The following is a 15,667-nucleotide window of genomic DNA, read 5'->3' on the forward strand; positions in this document are numbered from 1 at the left end:
ACCTGCAAACCCACGCAGTTAACAGGATGACTCATTTGCACTCCGTGACTCTTTTTGCAAACACTGCAGGACACTGACTCCTGAGGGCAGGCGGATCAACACTGGCCGAAGGATGGCTTAGAGTTTTGCAGTTCGGATTCCTGCTATTCTGAGCTAGGATCTCACCACAGGTTTCGGACAAAAAGAAAACACCCAGAGTAGCTTGAGAGCAACACTGTCAGCCTGAGAGAATACACTTTCTTGTTTTATTAACACCCAACAACAGCTAATGTCCTCCGAGCCAGGGCGCCTCAGGCGGGGGCGGGCAGGGGCACCGGACTGCACGTACCACAATGCATCGCGCGGCGATGGTAGCCGAGCCGGCCGGCCACTGGGATCGTGTGGAGCTCTGGGTAGTGTAGTTTATTGCAGAGAGCCACCTGGCGTCTGAAAGCGGGGAGGGAGGAGCAAGAGACTACAACTCCCTTAGGGCCGTGCGTCGGCAGCTCTGTGTTGAGGGGACGGGAGGGTGGTGTCCGCTGCTCCCAGCTTGTGACAGCCCTGCTCGCCGCCGATCCTTGGGCCCGAGGCAGCCGCAGCACCGGGCAGACCATGGCGCTTGGGATAGCGGGGGTGCAGCGCCGTGTCTGAGGGCGGGCTGGGGCGCTAGTGCCATGGATAGCCGGTGCTATGGGTGCGCGTCCAAGTTCTCTGTCTTCAAGAAAGAGGCAAGTCCGGCTGCGGGGTCAGGAACGGGCCGGTGCCGCGAGTACCTGCCCCGCCCTGCGAGGGTCTGATAAGGGAACAGGGAGCTGCTTCGCCCGGCGCCGAGACACGCTTCCCGGCCAGCATCCTGGCGCTGTTGTCCTTGCTTACTGAGCTCTCGTAATGCCTAATTCTGATATGTCTTCAAATAAGAGAAATTACTGACCCAAAAACCAAAAAGTCATTGAATGCCATCCCTCTAATCCAGGATTCTGTCGTGGTCTCAGACAATTCACACACACACACTTCGCTAAACCATGGGGTGAAGTGGTGACTCTGCTCCCAGCAGGAGTTATCTGCTGGTGCTCCAAGGTTCTTGAGTCTCCATATCTTAGCTGGTGAAACAGTTCTTGAATCTCCATATCATAGCTGGTAAAACAGTTCTGTCACACAAAAATCAGTATAACCCCGGCATGATTTTGTGTGTGCCTCGGCACGGGCACTGTGCCTGCAAGCGGCAGCAGTGTGGTGGCGAGGTGGTGAAGCCCTGTCCTGCCCCTCTCTCCTGTCTCTGCAGTGTGGCTGCAAGAACTGCGGACGCTCCTTCTGCTCGGGCTGCCGGAGCTTCAGCGCTGTTGTTCCCCGCTGTGGAAACACTCAGCAGAAGGTGTGCAAGCAGTGCTACGGGAAGCTAACTGGGTAAGATGGGAATGTTTCTTCACCCAAAGACAATTTGCTGCTTTTTTCCTTCAGTTTACATTCCATGTGGTGTTGCAGATTTCTGCAGGAGAGCTCTGCCTTCCATATGTGCAGAGATGCTGCCTGTACCCCAGAATATCAGGACATTTCTGAACTTGTTGTTATATGAGCTGTGCAGTCGTAAAATAGGAATCAGAATTTGTGCCTGTTCTCTATGGTTGACAAAGTAGTTTGAAAGCATCAGGTTTAAATCGTCATGGATGGACCCTGAATTCCTGTGGACAGCTTAACTAGATGGGCTGAGGTTAAGCCAGGCTGTGTTTTTGCCCAGAAATCTATACCACTTTAACAGTTCTGGCAGTCTTCTCAGATGTGAATAGTTGAGTAGCCTGATGATAAGATGTTCAAAATCTTATTAATTCTGTGGGCAAACAATGACATAGATCCTCCTTGTTGAGGGATCTCTACTGTGTGTGGCCTGAAGACATAAAGTTTTGAAGCCTAAAATCTATAAAATTTTTTGCTTTTAAAAGAAAACTTTAAAAATTATTTGCAATCATAACCAGTAGACTTCCTGTTGAAAACAAAACATGTAATTCAGTAGCAGCAGGATTATAGACTTGAACAAGCAACACAAGAACACAGGTGTACACCCGAATTCCTCTGTCAACCAATTTTTTTGTGTCCTCCTTTTTCATTTCTCTTGTTCCTTTTCCTCACTTTTCTCCTATAGCATGGAATTTTCACCAGCAAGGGGGGAATTTTCTGGCTCTGTAGGTGTCTAAAGGAGAAGAGCCTCATTAGTAAAGGTCTTCATCTTCACAGGCTGCTGAAAACAGTGAAGGACAGTATTCAGTCTTTTCAGTTTTGAAATTTTCTGATTTCCTTCACAACTTCAAAGCCATTAAGAAAACAGGGCCACCTGTCTTGATGTTTCCTCTGGGTGTTTTTTTCTCATAATTTTAATTTCAGCACTAGGGAGCTACAGCAGAAAAACAATCTTCCCTGACTGGATAGCAGGTAGATTATAGAATCATAGAATGGTCTGGGTTGGAAGGGACCTTAAAAATCATCTATTTCCAGCTGCTGTGCTGTGGGCAGGGACACCTTCCACTAGAGCAGGTTGCTGAGAGCTCCATCCCACCTGACCTTGAACACTTCCAGGGATGGGGCATCCACAGCTTCTCTGGGCAACCTGTTCCAGTGTTTCACCACTCTCCAAGTAAAGAATTTTTTTTCTAGTATCTAATCTAAACCTGTGCTCTTTCAGTTTAAAACCATTCCCCCTTGTCCTGTCACTATGTGCTCTTCTAAAAAAGTCCTTCTCCATTTTTCTGGAAGTTTCTGGGAAGACCCCAGAGCTGAATGCAGCACTGCTGGTGGGGTTCCATGAGAGAGGAAGAGATGGGTAGAATCCCCTCCCTTGCCCTGCTGGCCATGCTGCTTTGAATGCAGCCCAGGACACAGCTGGCTTTCTGGGCTGTGAGCACACATTGCTGGGTCATGTCCAGCCTCCTATTCACCAGCTCTCCCAGGTCCTTCTCAGCAGGGCTGCTCTTGATCTGTTCATCCCCCAGCTTGGATAGATACTGGGGCTGCCCTGACCCACGTGCATCACCTTGCACTTTGTCTCGTTTCACCTCATGAGATTCCCAAGGGCCCCCTTCTTGAGCTTGTCCAGGTGCCTGTGGATGGCATCCTGTCCTGCAGGTAACACACATGGGCTGCAGTTCTGTAAGCTGCATATGTTGTTCTGCATGCAAATAGCTTTCAGAATTGAAGCCTTAGAACTTTGGAAAGTGTTCCAACAATGTTGCATTCAGTCATTACTATATGGGCCTTAGCTGTGATTTCTAAGAACAAATAAAATATGCTAACTAACTTACATAAGTGTCTACTTTAGTCCCTCAGCCTGAGCACAGCAAAGTAGAAGAGTTAGATGTGTTTTAGGTGTGCAGTGTTCAAGTGTTTTGTAAGATGTTATATAATAACTTCTGTAACACTTTGTTTTACTTGTATGTTATATAATTCTGTGTTTGTTGCATGCCCCAGCTCCTTCCAGAGAGTCCCGCTGCATGGTAGCTAATTACCCTGGGAGTCTTACCTAAATACTCCCTGCCTGCCCTCTGAACTGGGAGGTGCAGGCTGTGGGAGGCAAGGGTATTTCAACCCCACCTCCTTGGATCACTGGTGATGGTATTAAGTCACATTCTGTCCAGATGCAAAACAACTGGACCAAAGGACAGAGATGAAGGCTCCTGCTGTCCTGGACAGCTATATTGTCTTAATCCCTTGCATAAGCTGATTCCTCTCAGTATTAACGAGGTTAAGAAAGGGGCTGTACCAAGAGGTCAAGAAACACCTACTGATTCCTCTTGAGATGAGAGACTAGATGATTGTCAGTATTGTCAAGTATTGTCAGTATCTTGAGTTCAGAGAAATCATTTTTGTCTTTCAGAGAAGGATCTCAAAGCAGTTCAGCAAAATGGTCACCACCAGAAAACTACAAAAAGTGAGTTGCACTTGCCAAGCAGTTCTTTCTACTGCAGACAAGCCTTTTAGGGCTTCCTCTTCCCCTGTGGATACCAGGAAAAATGGGGCTTGTGGTGTGGGTATTTGCTTGTTCAGAGTTAGATTAAGGATGAACTTTTTGTTTTGCTGTTTAGGCTGTTAGTTTGTTTGGAGGGGTGGGGGCTATGCTCTTTTGAATGGACTCCTGAACAGCCACCTGCCTGCAGTTATCTGTGGCTGATCAGAGTTGGCTTGGATACAGGAACCTGGTGGTGAAATGTTCCTTGTCTGCTGGGGAGTGCTTCCGGATGTGTTCTTGTAAGCTAAGGTTTGCCTTACTCTTAGGAGTACTTTATTGTGCTGATATTGGAGAGAGTAATTTCATTTCTGTTCTGCCCTGGCATTCTTCAGATAGCCTGTTGGGTTCACAGAGGACGTTTTCTTATCTCCAGGTTAAAATCCGTGTTCTCATTGACATGTATTTTTTCCCTCCTTGTCACAGGCGTGTAGCAGCTTTTGAGGCTAAACAAAACCAGCTGAAAGACCAACAGAAGGCAGCTGCAAAACCCCCAGGTCGAGCAGGCTGCAGATACCAGGGGCTCTCAAAAGAGGATAGAGCTATTGCAGAGAGACTGGAGAGGCTCAGGGAGGAAAGGAAACCAAGTGAGTTTTAGAGAACACCATAAATACCATGGGTGGGAGCACTACTATTTGGGAAAAAATGAACCTGGAGGGAGAGGGAAGTGCTGGGCTTTAAGTGGCTGTGATATTAGGGGGATGGAGGCTTAAAATAGGACAGAGCATCCAAGGTCTGCTGCCACAATGCCCAACTTCTACCGTGATTTTAGATCAATGTTCCAGTTTAATTTTGCTTTTTGGGGTTTCTCTTGAAACTACTACTCAGTTTTGGAGCAGTGTCTTACTCCAAGTAAAATCACTTCCTCATTTTCCATTTTTTGGGGTAAAAACATTTGTCAAACCCACTTGGAGTAGAATGAAATTAAAGTCTTTGGCCAAACTATTTTGAAGAAGGTTTCCTGTGAGTCATCATCTTGGGCAACAGCAGTTCCAGTCTCTGTGGGACTATATTCTGACCAGCCTTGTCTCACAGAGAAGGAAAAGGATTTTCATCCCAGTCTACAACTGCCAGGTTCTGGGACTGCTTTGAGGTGCTTGCATGAGAGTAAACTATTTTAAATATTATGTATGGTCTCTAAAAGAAAAAGAACACTCTTCAGAGTGCTTACCTGGTTATCATAGAATCATTGAGTCAAACCGTCCACTGCCAAGTCCACCACTAAACCATATCCCAAAGTGCCACATCTACACATCTTTTGGGTACCTCCAAGGATGGTAACTCAGCCACTTCCCTGGGCAGCCTTTTCCAGGGCTTGACAACCCTTTCTGTGAATTTTTCCTGATATCCAATCTAAACCTCCCCTGGAATAACTTGCAGCCATTGCCTCTCATCTGTTATGTGGCAGGGGGGAGTTTCAGTCTGATAAGGCTGGGATTGCATTAGGAGATTGTGGGACCAATGGACTGAACTGCCTAAATTACACTAATTTCTCTGCCTGTCCCTAGAATCCCAAGTCAGCTGATTTCCAGATGACATCACCCTAATACTTGTGTTATGGCTAGGAGATAAACTGTGAAGAAGGGAAGGGCTTGGAAGAAAGGGATAGCAGTTAGCATCAGGGTAGTCTCAGAGTCACTGCAGTATGACCCTTCATTCACGCCCGGGCTGGGCAAGGTTTTTGCTCAGGTGTTCAGAGTCTGATTCCAGAAAGAAATACAATTTTAAGGAAAAAAAACATGTAGCTTTTCATTTTCAGTAAAAAAAAATCTCCTCCCTTGGGTTTTTGTGAATTGCAGAGTCCATCCCTACTCAGGCTGAGATCGAAGCTAGGCTGGCAGCCCTGAAGGAGGATGGCCGAGGACCTGTTCCATCCACACAGGAAATGGAGGACCGGTTGGCTGTCCTGCAGGGTAGAGATCCTCCTTCCCAAGCTCCCAGACCTGTAAGCTCCCTCAGCTCTTTAGTCAGCAAAAAACTGAGCTGACACAGTAACTGGTATCACAACATGCTAACCATTCTTCCTTCTTCAGCCTTTTTGTGTCCAGGTAGCTTTCTTCAGAAATCTCTGTTTCCTGATTGTGTCATTGCTCCAGAAGCAAATCACCAGCCTTTACTCATTCACTGCTTCAATTTGAATGCAGCATGTTCCTTTATGCCAGATGTAGTTTGTGTGTATATTTTTAACAATAGATGTTAAGGTTTTTTATTCTCAATTCATTTATGTACATAAGTGGTCATAGTTTTCCAGAGCTGTTTGTGTTGGAGGCTTATCAGCCCTACCTTCTAATTACATCTTCTAGTTGTTACTGCATACCAGCTGGGCAGAAACCTGTTAATTTTAACAGAAATGGAAGCCCAGCATGATTTGTCTGAGTTTGCAGAGGAACTGGTTGGATATATGCTTTGAAAGCCTATAGGAATGATCTTGTCCCCCAAGATACCATTTCCTTATGGTTCTTTCAGCTGCATGCCATCATAGGTCTCTGTGGGGCTTGCTGGCTGGCACTGTTGTGAATGGTGCTTTGTTTACACTGGAGGTAGTGGCAGAGCTGGAGTTGGGACCCAGCAGCACATATTTCTATACACTCAGCATCCCTTTGCCTTCTTTAGGTGACTGCTCTTAGGGCTGTGTGCATCAGCACCTCTGAAAATGAAGCCCTTACAAATCTTACACCACATAACTGTAAACTGAGATTCTCAATGTTAGTGTATAGCTCCCTTCTAGGGTGATCTTGATTGCCAAATTTGATTGAGTATGCCGCTTTCCTCTCATTTGCCTTTTCCCACACTGCCCTGGTTTCTTAGGTGCACCAAGCCCCGGATACCCGAAGTCTGGTCCAGCAGACAGATGACCTGTTAACTCAACTGTCTGAGGAAGTTGCCATTGATGAGCATTACAGACCAAGAGCTCAGCCTCAAGGTATCTGTTTTGGCTTCTAAAGATCTGTTTATGTCTAATAATGTATGTGCTATGCTAAGGGAGTTTGTCCCTCTCTATGTAACTTAGCAGGTGAACTGAATGTCCAGTTTGTCCATATCTTCCCCTTATAATCCCTTGCACTGACCAAGAGTGGCTCCTCGCTGGGTCTTGGTGTCTTTGCTTGGAGATAGTTCCTTCTTGTCAGGGTTGTATTATTCAGATTCTCTGTTTCTCTAGAGTGACTCCTCTCTGGGGAGGAGCTGTTGCTACTGCTAATGCACCTGTGCACTGTTACAAAACATCAGAATCTGGCATACCATTATCTTTCTGGCTGCATTACCTTCTCTGTAATCTCACTGTAAGCCACAGATTAGCTCATTTTCTTCTCTTCACGTACAGCGAAGATCCTACTGGCATGCCTTTTCCTCTCATTATCCAGTTTTAGGAAGAGCAGCAAGCTGCTCTCATAGCATTATTTGTCATGTTTTCTGTGCCCAAGGAACATGGCTGCTGAGTCACCAGTGTGTTCTGTGTGTCTGTCTGCAGCTGCTAGTAGCCAGAGTTTGAATGATCTCAATCGGGGAAGTGAAGACTGTGTTTGCCCTGCAAATCTGGACCCAAAACAGCTAGAGGAAGAGAAGAATAAACTTCTAGCAGAAGCTGCGGCTGAGCTGCAGGAAGAGAACACTAGACAGGAAAAGATCCTACAGGTTGCCAAGAGACTGGCAGCACTCAAAGGCGAGGACCCAGAGAAAGGTTGGTAGCAGATGAGAATACAGTGCCAAGAGAGGAATCGAGTTGCTGTGATAGAGTAAATTTTTTATTAGAGTTTATCCATTTAATTCTTCTGTTCTGCAAGAAACAGACTGAGATTTGGTTCTGTCTGCAAAGTAGTACAGGTTGATTTGTCATGAAATCATTATGAAAGATCTAAGTTGAGGGTAGGGGCTGGCACTGTAAGGTCAGACTGCTTTGTCTTGCACCCTTCTTTGGGATAATTCTAGCATGCTCTGGTGAGGTTAACAAAACTTTTAAAAGCAAAACACTGGTTTTGGTGGGGATCTTTTCTATCTCTCTTCCAAGTATTGAAAATAAACAGTAATGTCCTTTATGAGGAACCTGCACCTTAAAAGGTCAGAGCCAGAATGCCACAGCCAGCTCACACCACAAAGAATTGTCTCTGGTACATTAGTGTGCACAAGGCTTGAGGCAGGTGTGAGTCACAGTCTCACATTTCTTACTCCTACAGTTACCCTGGAAACCTATAGGCTCCCTGACAGTGATGAGGAAGTGGCTGAGGAGGAGGCCATTCGCAGAGTGCTGAAACAGGTCAGAAGTGGCAGCTGTGGCCTTGTTTTTCATCCTCTTGGTTATGTCTTGTGTGTGTGTTACTTGGTGAGTGTACAAAGGTTGTGTTTCTGTTCCTGAGAAGTTTCCTTCCTTACTTTCCTAGTGCTTTTCCAATACTAGCTCCCATGGCCCATTCAACTGTTTAACAGGCAGTTGAAAGCAATACTTCTAGTCTGTCACACTGTCTTTCTCATTCATGCTTAGTGTCTCTTGTGGTCTGCATGTGTCTCCTGTATAACCACACTTTGCTGGTATTTCCTCTCTTCTTATTCTGTTTTCCTCCAGCCCCTTAGAACATGGATGATGAGATGTGTGCTGTGTAGCTCAGCTTACACCTACATTTCTCCCCAGAATGTCTCCGAATTGTCTTGCAGGAAGACCTGAGCTTAGGTTTGTCTGATATGTCACATGTGTTTGATTAGCATGATGCTGATCTTAGCTTCACTGCAAAGCAGAGTGTGTGAACTGCAGACTGTCTACAATGCACACACAGTGTTCCAAGTGCAGAGTGAGCTTACATCTGTCTGGGTAACACCAGCTGCATTCAGACTTGTCATCTCCTGTTACTGCATGAGAGTATTGAGTGCAGGAGGTTTAGGGCCTGGAATGAGGCTCCTAGCTGTGTTTGAAACAAGAGACTTCTTGCTTTGTGTCGTTACCAGCTCACAGAGGAAGCAGCCCTGGATGAAGCAAGTGGATTCAACATTCCCCCAGATCAGACCACCCAACCAGGATCCTCACAACAGAACCTGTGTAAGCAAGCAAAGCAAAAGGTCAGTGAAATGGTCAGGATCTCTTGAACTGACGTCTGGAATGTTCCAGAGCGTCAGGAGAGTACGGTTCTGCATCAGAAGTTTGTTGTATCCTAGGCTTGATGCAGAAAAAAAAATAAATAACCAGTTTCTTCAGAGCTAGCAAGCCAAGCAGCTTCTGCAAGGCTGACCAGCTCTGAGCTTAACTGTGAATCATCCTTGTAATTATAAAAAGAATTGTTCCCTGGAATACAATTCCTTTCAATCTGGCTTTGAGTTGAACATTACAGAGTTGTGTAAACCAAGAGAAGTTGGTAGACACCTCACAATATGGATATTAGAGAATTATACATATATATGTATAGTAAGATCAACAAGGCCATGTACCATACATGTACCATACAATCTGAACCAGAATAAATGGGAGGTTTCCCAGTGCTTTCAGCATGTGCAGAATGGAACCTCTAGATAGTATTCTACTGTTCATGTTCTCATATAATGTCAGAGGAAGGAATTAGTAGCAGGATACCCTATGCTTAGAGTGGATTCTGGCCTACTGTGGAAATATATACATAATCTCTAATGTGTATTACAAGAATTAAATGCACCTGTGACTCACAAGCACCTGTCAGGCCTGCTCCCAGTGGAAGAAATGATATAATTGTAAACATTATCAAAAACATCCATCTCAGGTATGACACCTTGCATTTCTGGGATTACTGATGCAAAAGATAGTGTTAGGAAAAGATTGTGTCAGGAAGCTGCCTTTGCCAGTGTCCGGGCACAATGCCTCAGTGTGTTTTCAGCTGCACAAGAGTTCTCTGTAAGGGAGAAGGAGGCCATAGTTGGCTGTATGGATATGTTTAGATTATGATTTCAGAAGATCTTTTTGTCCCAGCCTCAGGTATGAATGAATAGTAGGGGCCTTTTGGCAAAGCACTTCCTTTGTCCCACAGTTTTCTTCCCACAACAGGGAGAAAACAATGCTCCCACCACCACATTCCTTTCCCTTCCCACAGAGCCCCTTTCAGCAAAGCTGTTTGATCTCTTGCTGTTGCAGCAGGAATTGTCACATGGTATTGTTGTGGTGCCTGCCAGAATATCTGGGCTGTGTGCCCTTAGCACACACAATGTGGATGTACATCACTGTAGACACTAAATGAGGCTGAATACCTGTTTACATTCCAAGCAACATAGATTTTAACCCAAATTCTAGAACCTTGGGTTTTTATTTAACAATCTAGATGCATATGGAGCCTGTCCCTGCACTCTGGGCAAGTTCATCTCACAGACTTAGGATCAACAGTGAGGAAACTGTGGGCTATGGGACAGGTCACTGTGGCCATCATGTATTACAGTTAAGGTCCTTTATTGCCCCTGCTGGGGTTTAAACTCTCTGTCTCTTGTTTTCTATGTGAATTAGAGCCACACTCCAGCCACGACAGCTCTTGCAAGGCCAGATGATAGTGATGAGGATGAGTTACCCTGGTGCTGCATCTGCAACGAAGATGCCACTTTGCGCTGCCATGGCTGTGACGGGGACCTCTACTGTCAGCGCTGTTTTTGGTGAGTCATCCGATTCCTCTGGGTCTGAGAGGTGGTCAGAGGTAAGCTTGGCCCCCTTTGTATGTTTTTGTCATTAGGCAGAAAAACAGGCAGTAGGAGGCAAGATCTGAGGAATCCAGATTTGAGCTGAATGCTAGTTGTTAGAGAAATACTTTGTGAGATCAGTAGTTGTCCCAGGCTTCAGGGACTAAACTGGTCCTAGGCAGAAATGCTTGAGTGAATGTTTGGGCACATTGTCTGAATGTTCTCTGGAGCAGCTGATAATGCTACATTACGTGGGATGGGATAAATGAGACCATTGTTCAGTGACTCCTTTGGCTTGTTAATGCCATTGATGGATGACCTAGGCTGGATTCCCTTAAAGAGGGAGATCAGATAGTATGAATTCCTGAGGGTTTTCTTAGGTTGAGACTTTGCAATCCCAAGCCATATTAAAAAATTCTTTGTTGAAATATGTATGTGTGAGCCTTTTTACACCAGTCAGGCTGGTGAAAGACTTGCAGCAGCTGTAGTCTTTGTTCTTAAGCACATGTGGCTAGATTTTTGACAAAATTTTCATGTCTCAGATTTGTAGGGTTAATTCATTTAAATACAAAGTTATTCCTGACAGGTTGTGTGACTTCTTTTTTTTCATGCCTCAGAAGTATTGGGTAGCTGGCTGGGTTCTCAGATTAGTGCTGGATGACATTAAGACAGCAGGTTGCTAAAAATGTGGTTGGGATAATAAGATACGCTTTTTGTGCATATTCTCTCATTTCCTGCAAATGTATTTGTAGGGAAATGCAAATGCAGTGGGGGAAATCCATATGAAAATGTTCAGAAAACATATGACTGGCAATGTTAGATTGTTAAAAACAAAGCATATGAACAAAATTATCTGACAGCAAACATCAGTAAAAGCAGATTTAACAGTCTGGCAGGTGAGTTTATCATCCACACACTGTGGATGCAGGCTTGTATCTTACTCAACACTGCCTGTTCCTGAGCATGCTTAAGAGAGCTGCCAATACACTGCATTATTTTCAGTTATTTTCCAGAGTTTTCTGGAGGAGACTCATTTTGTCTGTTGTCACAGTTGCTAATGTCCCTGGAATCACAGACACAGTGCTGAAAATGAGCCATGAATTACATGAATCTCTTCAAGAGGGAAAGAAACAGAAGGACCTGTTGTCATTTTCAAATCCAGCTGACAAGGATGAGTAGACCTTCCTATAAAGCATCTCAGAAATTTCTGTTGCAAGCAAATATCTTAAGTAGTTAGTCCACATGGCTGCCAGTCAGGTCCTCACAGCCAACCCTTGGGATAAGTTTCTGGTTAAGGGTTGCTGGGAGATATCTTGTGCAGTGGCTAAGGGTGGATTCCTGGCCTGGGTATTTGCTTCTGACCGCAATTTGTATTTGCTTCTTAGGGAAGGCCATGAGGAGTTTGACCTGAAGGACCACCAGACCTCCCGCTATCATCTTCCTTGCAAACAGAAGTGACCACACTTATGGGCAGAGGAGGAGCTGGAGAATGGGAAAACAGAGGAGCCAGCCAGATGGGAAGAATCTAAGTGGATTTGCAGCCAAAATGGGTGATGTTTTGGACAGTTACAGGATGTGCTGTAATTTGAGGAGGCTTGCAGGGCGTGTGACTTGGTCTTCACAAAGACACCTGAGAAGTGCAGGGTTTGCTGTGCATGCTTGGGGATAAATGAGGACTTGATATGAGGAGGTGGATACAAGTCCATAAATACAGATGGTAAAACAGTGTGGGTAACAGGAAAGATGTTTGCTTAAGGCAGTACTGACTGGCTGATAAATAACTTCCTGCTTTTACTAACAGCTTATACACTGGTTCAACAGGCAGCAAAGCACTTTGCACTGAGAAAAATGTCTATATTGTGATCACATGTGTGATGGGAACTTGCAAAGCATAATAAAAATTACTTACAGAGGCCTGTGGTTAAAGTCTCTCCTGAAAATGCCTGATAGCCCTTAACAAAGTGTTGGTTTCTTATAATTGTATGTTAGTCCTAGTGTCAAGCAGCTTAGGGAAAGAAATGAAGAATAGTGAAGTCATCAAAAATGTTTCTGTGGTGTGTCTGGAAAAGATGCAGGGCAGTGTTGCTCACTGACATGAAAGAAAGGATCCTTTGTAAAGGTAATCTGCTACTGATACAGTGTTGTGGCCTGCAGTGGCTGTGCCAACATCATGTCAGCTGTAAGAGCAACATGTTAGTCTGAAATAGTTGTGTATAAGTCTGACAGCAGGGTTTGACTTTGTTTGTTATTATTTGGTCACCTGGTAAGATAAAAATGTTAGCTGTGTGATGCTCTTCATCTGGTTAGGAGAGAAGCTCAGTTGCATATGTCCATATCTCTCCTGGGAGACAATCCAGTGCAAGTGGAACTTGCCAGTGCCCAGAACACCCAGAATTGCTTCAAATACCCAAGTAAATTGGCTGTAAACATGCTCTATTATTCTGTCAGGATGAGCTCTTTCCAAATAATGTGACTTCTGAGAGAGCTCTCTAAGGCTGACAAATTCCAATTGCAAGAAAATAAAGGATTTGCCCTTGACAGGGAATTTCCAATGAATCTTGCCTGTCTGGTTTGACATTGCCACTCCCAGCTGTCTGCCTTGCCCCCGTGCTTAAGGTCAGTGCCTCCGAGGTGAAGTGATGAAACAGTGTTTACCTGCACCTCTGGTCAGAGGACAGTAAATGAATTAAACCACTGTTGAAGGTGGGTTTCTGCTAATGTGTTGCTCTGGATCAGACTCTTCAACAAAAACCTGATTCAAGCAATGTAGAATAGTAATACTTTAGGTCAACACACTAAAAATGTCAAGGGTATCCAGCAGTGCCATCAAAACCTTTTCTTAGGAAGGGGTGGCAAAATCCGACTTCTGTGGAGGATCTTCTTTCTCCTGGCAGCCCTTGCTTCACCAGTGCCTGTCTCCTTGGGACAGGTAGATGGGAAAATTACTTGAGTTGTTCTGATGCAAGAGCTCACAATTAACCCTGTGACACACAAAATTTAAGTAAGTTATTTAAGTAAGCCCTGAGAAGCTCGCAGTCTTAAAAATCAAAACAAAATGCTGTTCTTTATTTATGTTATCATGACACGTTTTCATTGCTATTTGACATGGATAATTAGTCTGATAGTAAGACACCCAGTTCTATCTGAGGTTAAAGCCTTCATGTTTTATGTATACAGGGGAAGGTACAACTATCTGTTTTTATTTCTCTCCTAAATTGATCCACTGCTTTGGGCTTCAGCCAGTGTCTTCCACAAGCAGTTAGTAGTAATTTTGTTTCTTGATTTACAGCTGCTGGATTTTTCAATATCTTAGTATAAGCTGGTATGATACTTGGAACGTTTTGAATACTTCATCAGCCACAATAAAACTTTGAGCTCCCTTGCAGTTAGGCAGCCTCTGTCTTGTAAGCCCTGCCCTCTTCACATCAGTAGTAATGGAGCAGGTTGCAGCCAGAAGCAGTTTATTTAGATTCCCAAATTGGTTTCTGTAGGGCCATCCCAAGGAATCCAGAAATGCACCCAACCCATTACCTGAAATAGAACTTAGTCATATATGGAAGACTCTCTTCAAGTCATACAGACACAAGCTACTATTTTCCCTGCACCACTAATGGACATTTTTGTGGCTGCTGCACTTTCTGCATGTAATGGGGCATTTTAGTAGTAGCCCAATCACTTTCCCCTGAAAAGCCATTCCCACTGTAGCTGTTGCCTCAGTGAACTCCATGTAGGAGGGGCAGAGGGGTATCCAGATGGGCTGTCTGCAGGAAGCACACCTAGTTGAATCTGTGTTGTGAAAGAGGAATGCTGCATGACCTTTAAGTGGGCAGTGCACTGTTAGCTGTGTTACTTACTCCTATCCTTGTCTTTGAAAAGGTGCTGGTAAACAAAGACACTGGTAATCAGTCAATTCCTGACAGGCCAGATCAACTTCAGTCATAGCTGTTCAAGCACAGAAGACAGCTTGTCATCTTCCAGAAAGAGATTCAACTTGTTTGCTCTCGTCTTTGTAGCAAGTCATGAGGGATTTTCTTTCCGTCTCATAATGTTTTGTACGTGAATTATCAAATGTGGGCTCCACTCCAACAAGAATTCAAATTAGAAAAGCTCATGAACTTTCATGCATTGGGTTATCTTGGTATAATCAAGAGGGCAAAGTTTCTTTCAAGCAACATTCTTAGATAGAATCTACATACTTATGCTAGTGGTGGTGCTGAGAAACAACAAAGTTTACTGGAAGATGTTTGTAACGAAAATTTTTCAAGCATTGATTTTAATCTATCCTTGTGGTCTAGTGTGAGAACAGTAAAATGTAAACCAAACCAAGTGTGATTTACTACTGTTTAAGAATGAAACAAAAAAGAAGTTACTCTGATTGCATTACATTGCTTTTTCTTTTGCACCAGTGAGCTGAGGAACCATCTAGCACTGGCCACATGTTGCCTTGGTCCCCTGATCTCAGTGTGCTCAGCTGAAGTGCTCTCAGGTATCATTATGTATCAGAATTCCTTATGTATCAGAAGCAACTGCACATGATAGGGCCTATAGCTTAGTCTTTTCCTGCTACTTGAGAATAAGCATAAAGACAACTTTGGTCAAGCAGAGTTTTCAGAACCTGCTTTGTCTTTGATTTTAACAATGTCTACCTTAAAGCACAGACAAAAATTCTTTTTGCCTCACTCCATATTGAGGAAATACAGAACAGTTCCCAGGGGAAGAAACTGTTTCTCTTGGGCCAGAGGAGAGGCATGTCATATCTTTGTGCTGTTGCAACTCAGCAGAATAAAACAAAGCCTCTTAGTGGGGTATGTAAGTAATCTGATCTCCTATACTGCCGTGCAGTAGCTAATTGCATCTCTAGCTTAGGACACTCTCTTCATATCCTGTCCACCTAGCTCTGCCACCTGAACTTCTGTTTGATCCTAGTCTTTGTTTTACCAGTGCTGAGAGCTTTTTGTTGATATGCTGCTCTCATTTCTCCAGGGGTGTGTTACATGAGTATTAGCAGGTGTCATCCATAAGCCAGATCTGCAACCATTGCAGGTCTGGATTTTTGTTGTTATTTTACTGATTGAGATTTCA

General features: G+C 44.4%; 1 protein-coding gene across 1 annotated transcript; it reads left to right on the forward strand.

Annotated features, from left to right (window-relative positions):
- Nucleotides 1–522: 522 nt before the first annotated feature.
- Nucleotides 523–14,907, forward strand: ZFYVE19 (zinc finger FYVE-type containing 19). The gene is made up of 11 exons (XM_036384155.2): nucleotides 523–707; nucleotides 1,262–1,383; nucleotides 3,842–3,895; nucleotides 4,397–4,557; nucleotides 5,770–5,915; nucleotides 6,779–6,893; nucleotides 7,440–7,649; nucleotides 8,143–8,222; nucleotides 8,906–9,016; nucleotides 10,419–10,561; nucleotides 11,971–14,907. The coding sequence occupies exons 1-11, from the start codon at nucleotides 654–656 to the stop codon at nucleotides 12,041–12,043; spliced, it is 1,269 nt and encodes a 422-aa protein (XP_036240048.1). The 5' UTR covers nucleotides 523–653; the 3' UTR covers nucleotides 12,044–14,907.
- The last annotated feature ends 760 nt before the right edge of the window (nucleotides 14,908–15,667 follow it).

The sequence above is a fragment of the Molothrus ater genome, chromosome 6 (genome assembly GCF_012460135.2).
Source record: "Molothrus ater isolate BHLD 08-10-18 breed brown headed cowbird chromosome 6, BPBGC_Mater_1.1, whole genome shotgun sequence".
Taxonomy (NCBI): domain Eukaryota; kingdom Metazoa; phylum Chordata; class Aves; order Passeriformes; family Icteridae; genus Molothrus; species Molothrus ater.

What these genes read in the sequence shown, in the direction of transcription:
- ZFYVE19 (XM_036384155.2), top strand. Translation starts at nt 654, where the DNA reads ATGGATAGCCGGTGCTATGGGTGCGCGTCCAAGTTCTCTGTCTTCAAG. An exon ending in CCACCAGAAAACTACAAAAA is followed by an intron (nt 3,896 to 4,396) that starts GTGAGTTGCACT and finishes TCCTTGTCACAG; the next exon opens with GCGTGTAGCAGCTTTTGAGG. An exon ending in GTAAGCAAGCAAAGCAAAAG is followed by an intron (nt 9,017 to 10,418) that starts GTCAGTGAAATG and finishes TATGTGAATTAG; the next exon opens with AGCCACACTCCAGCCACGAC.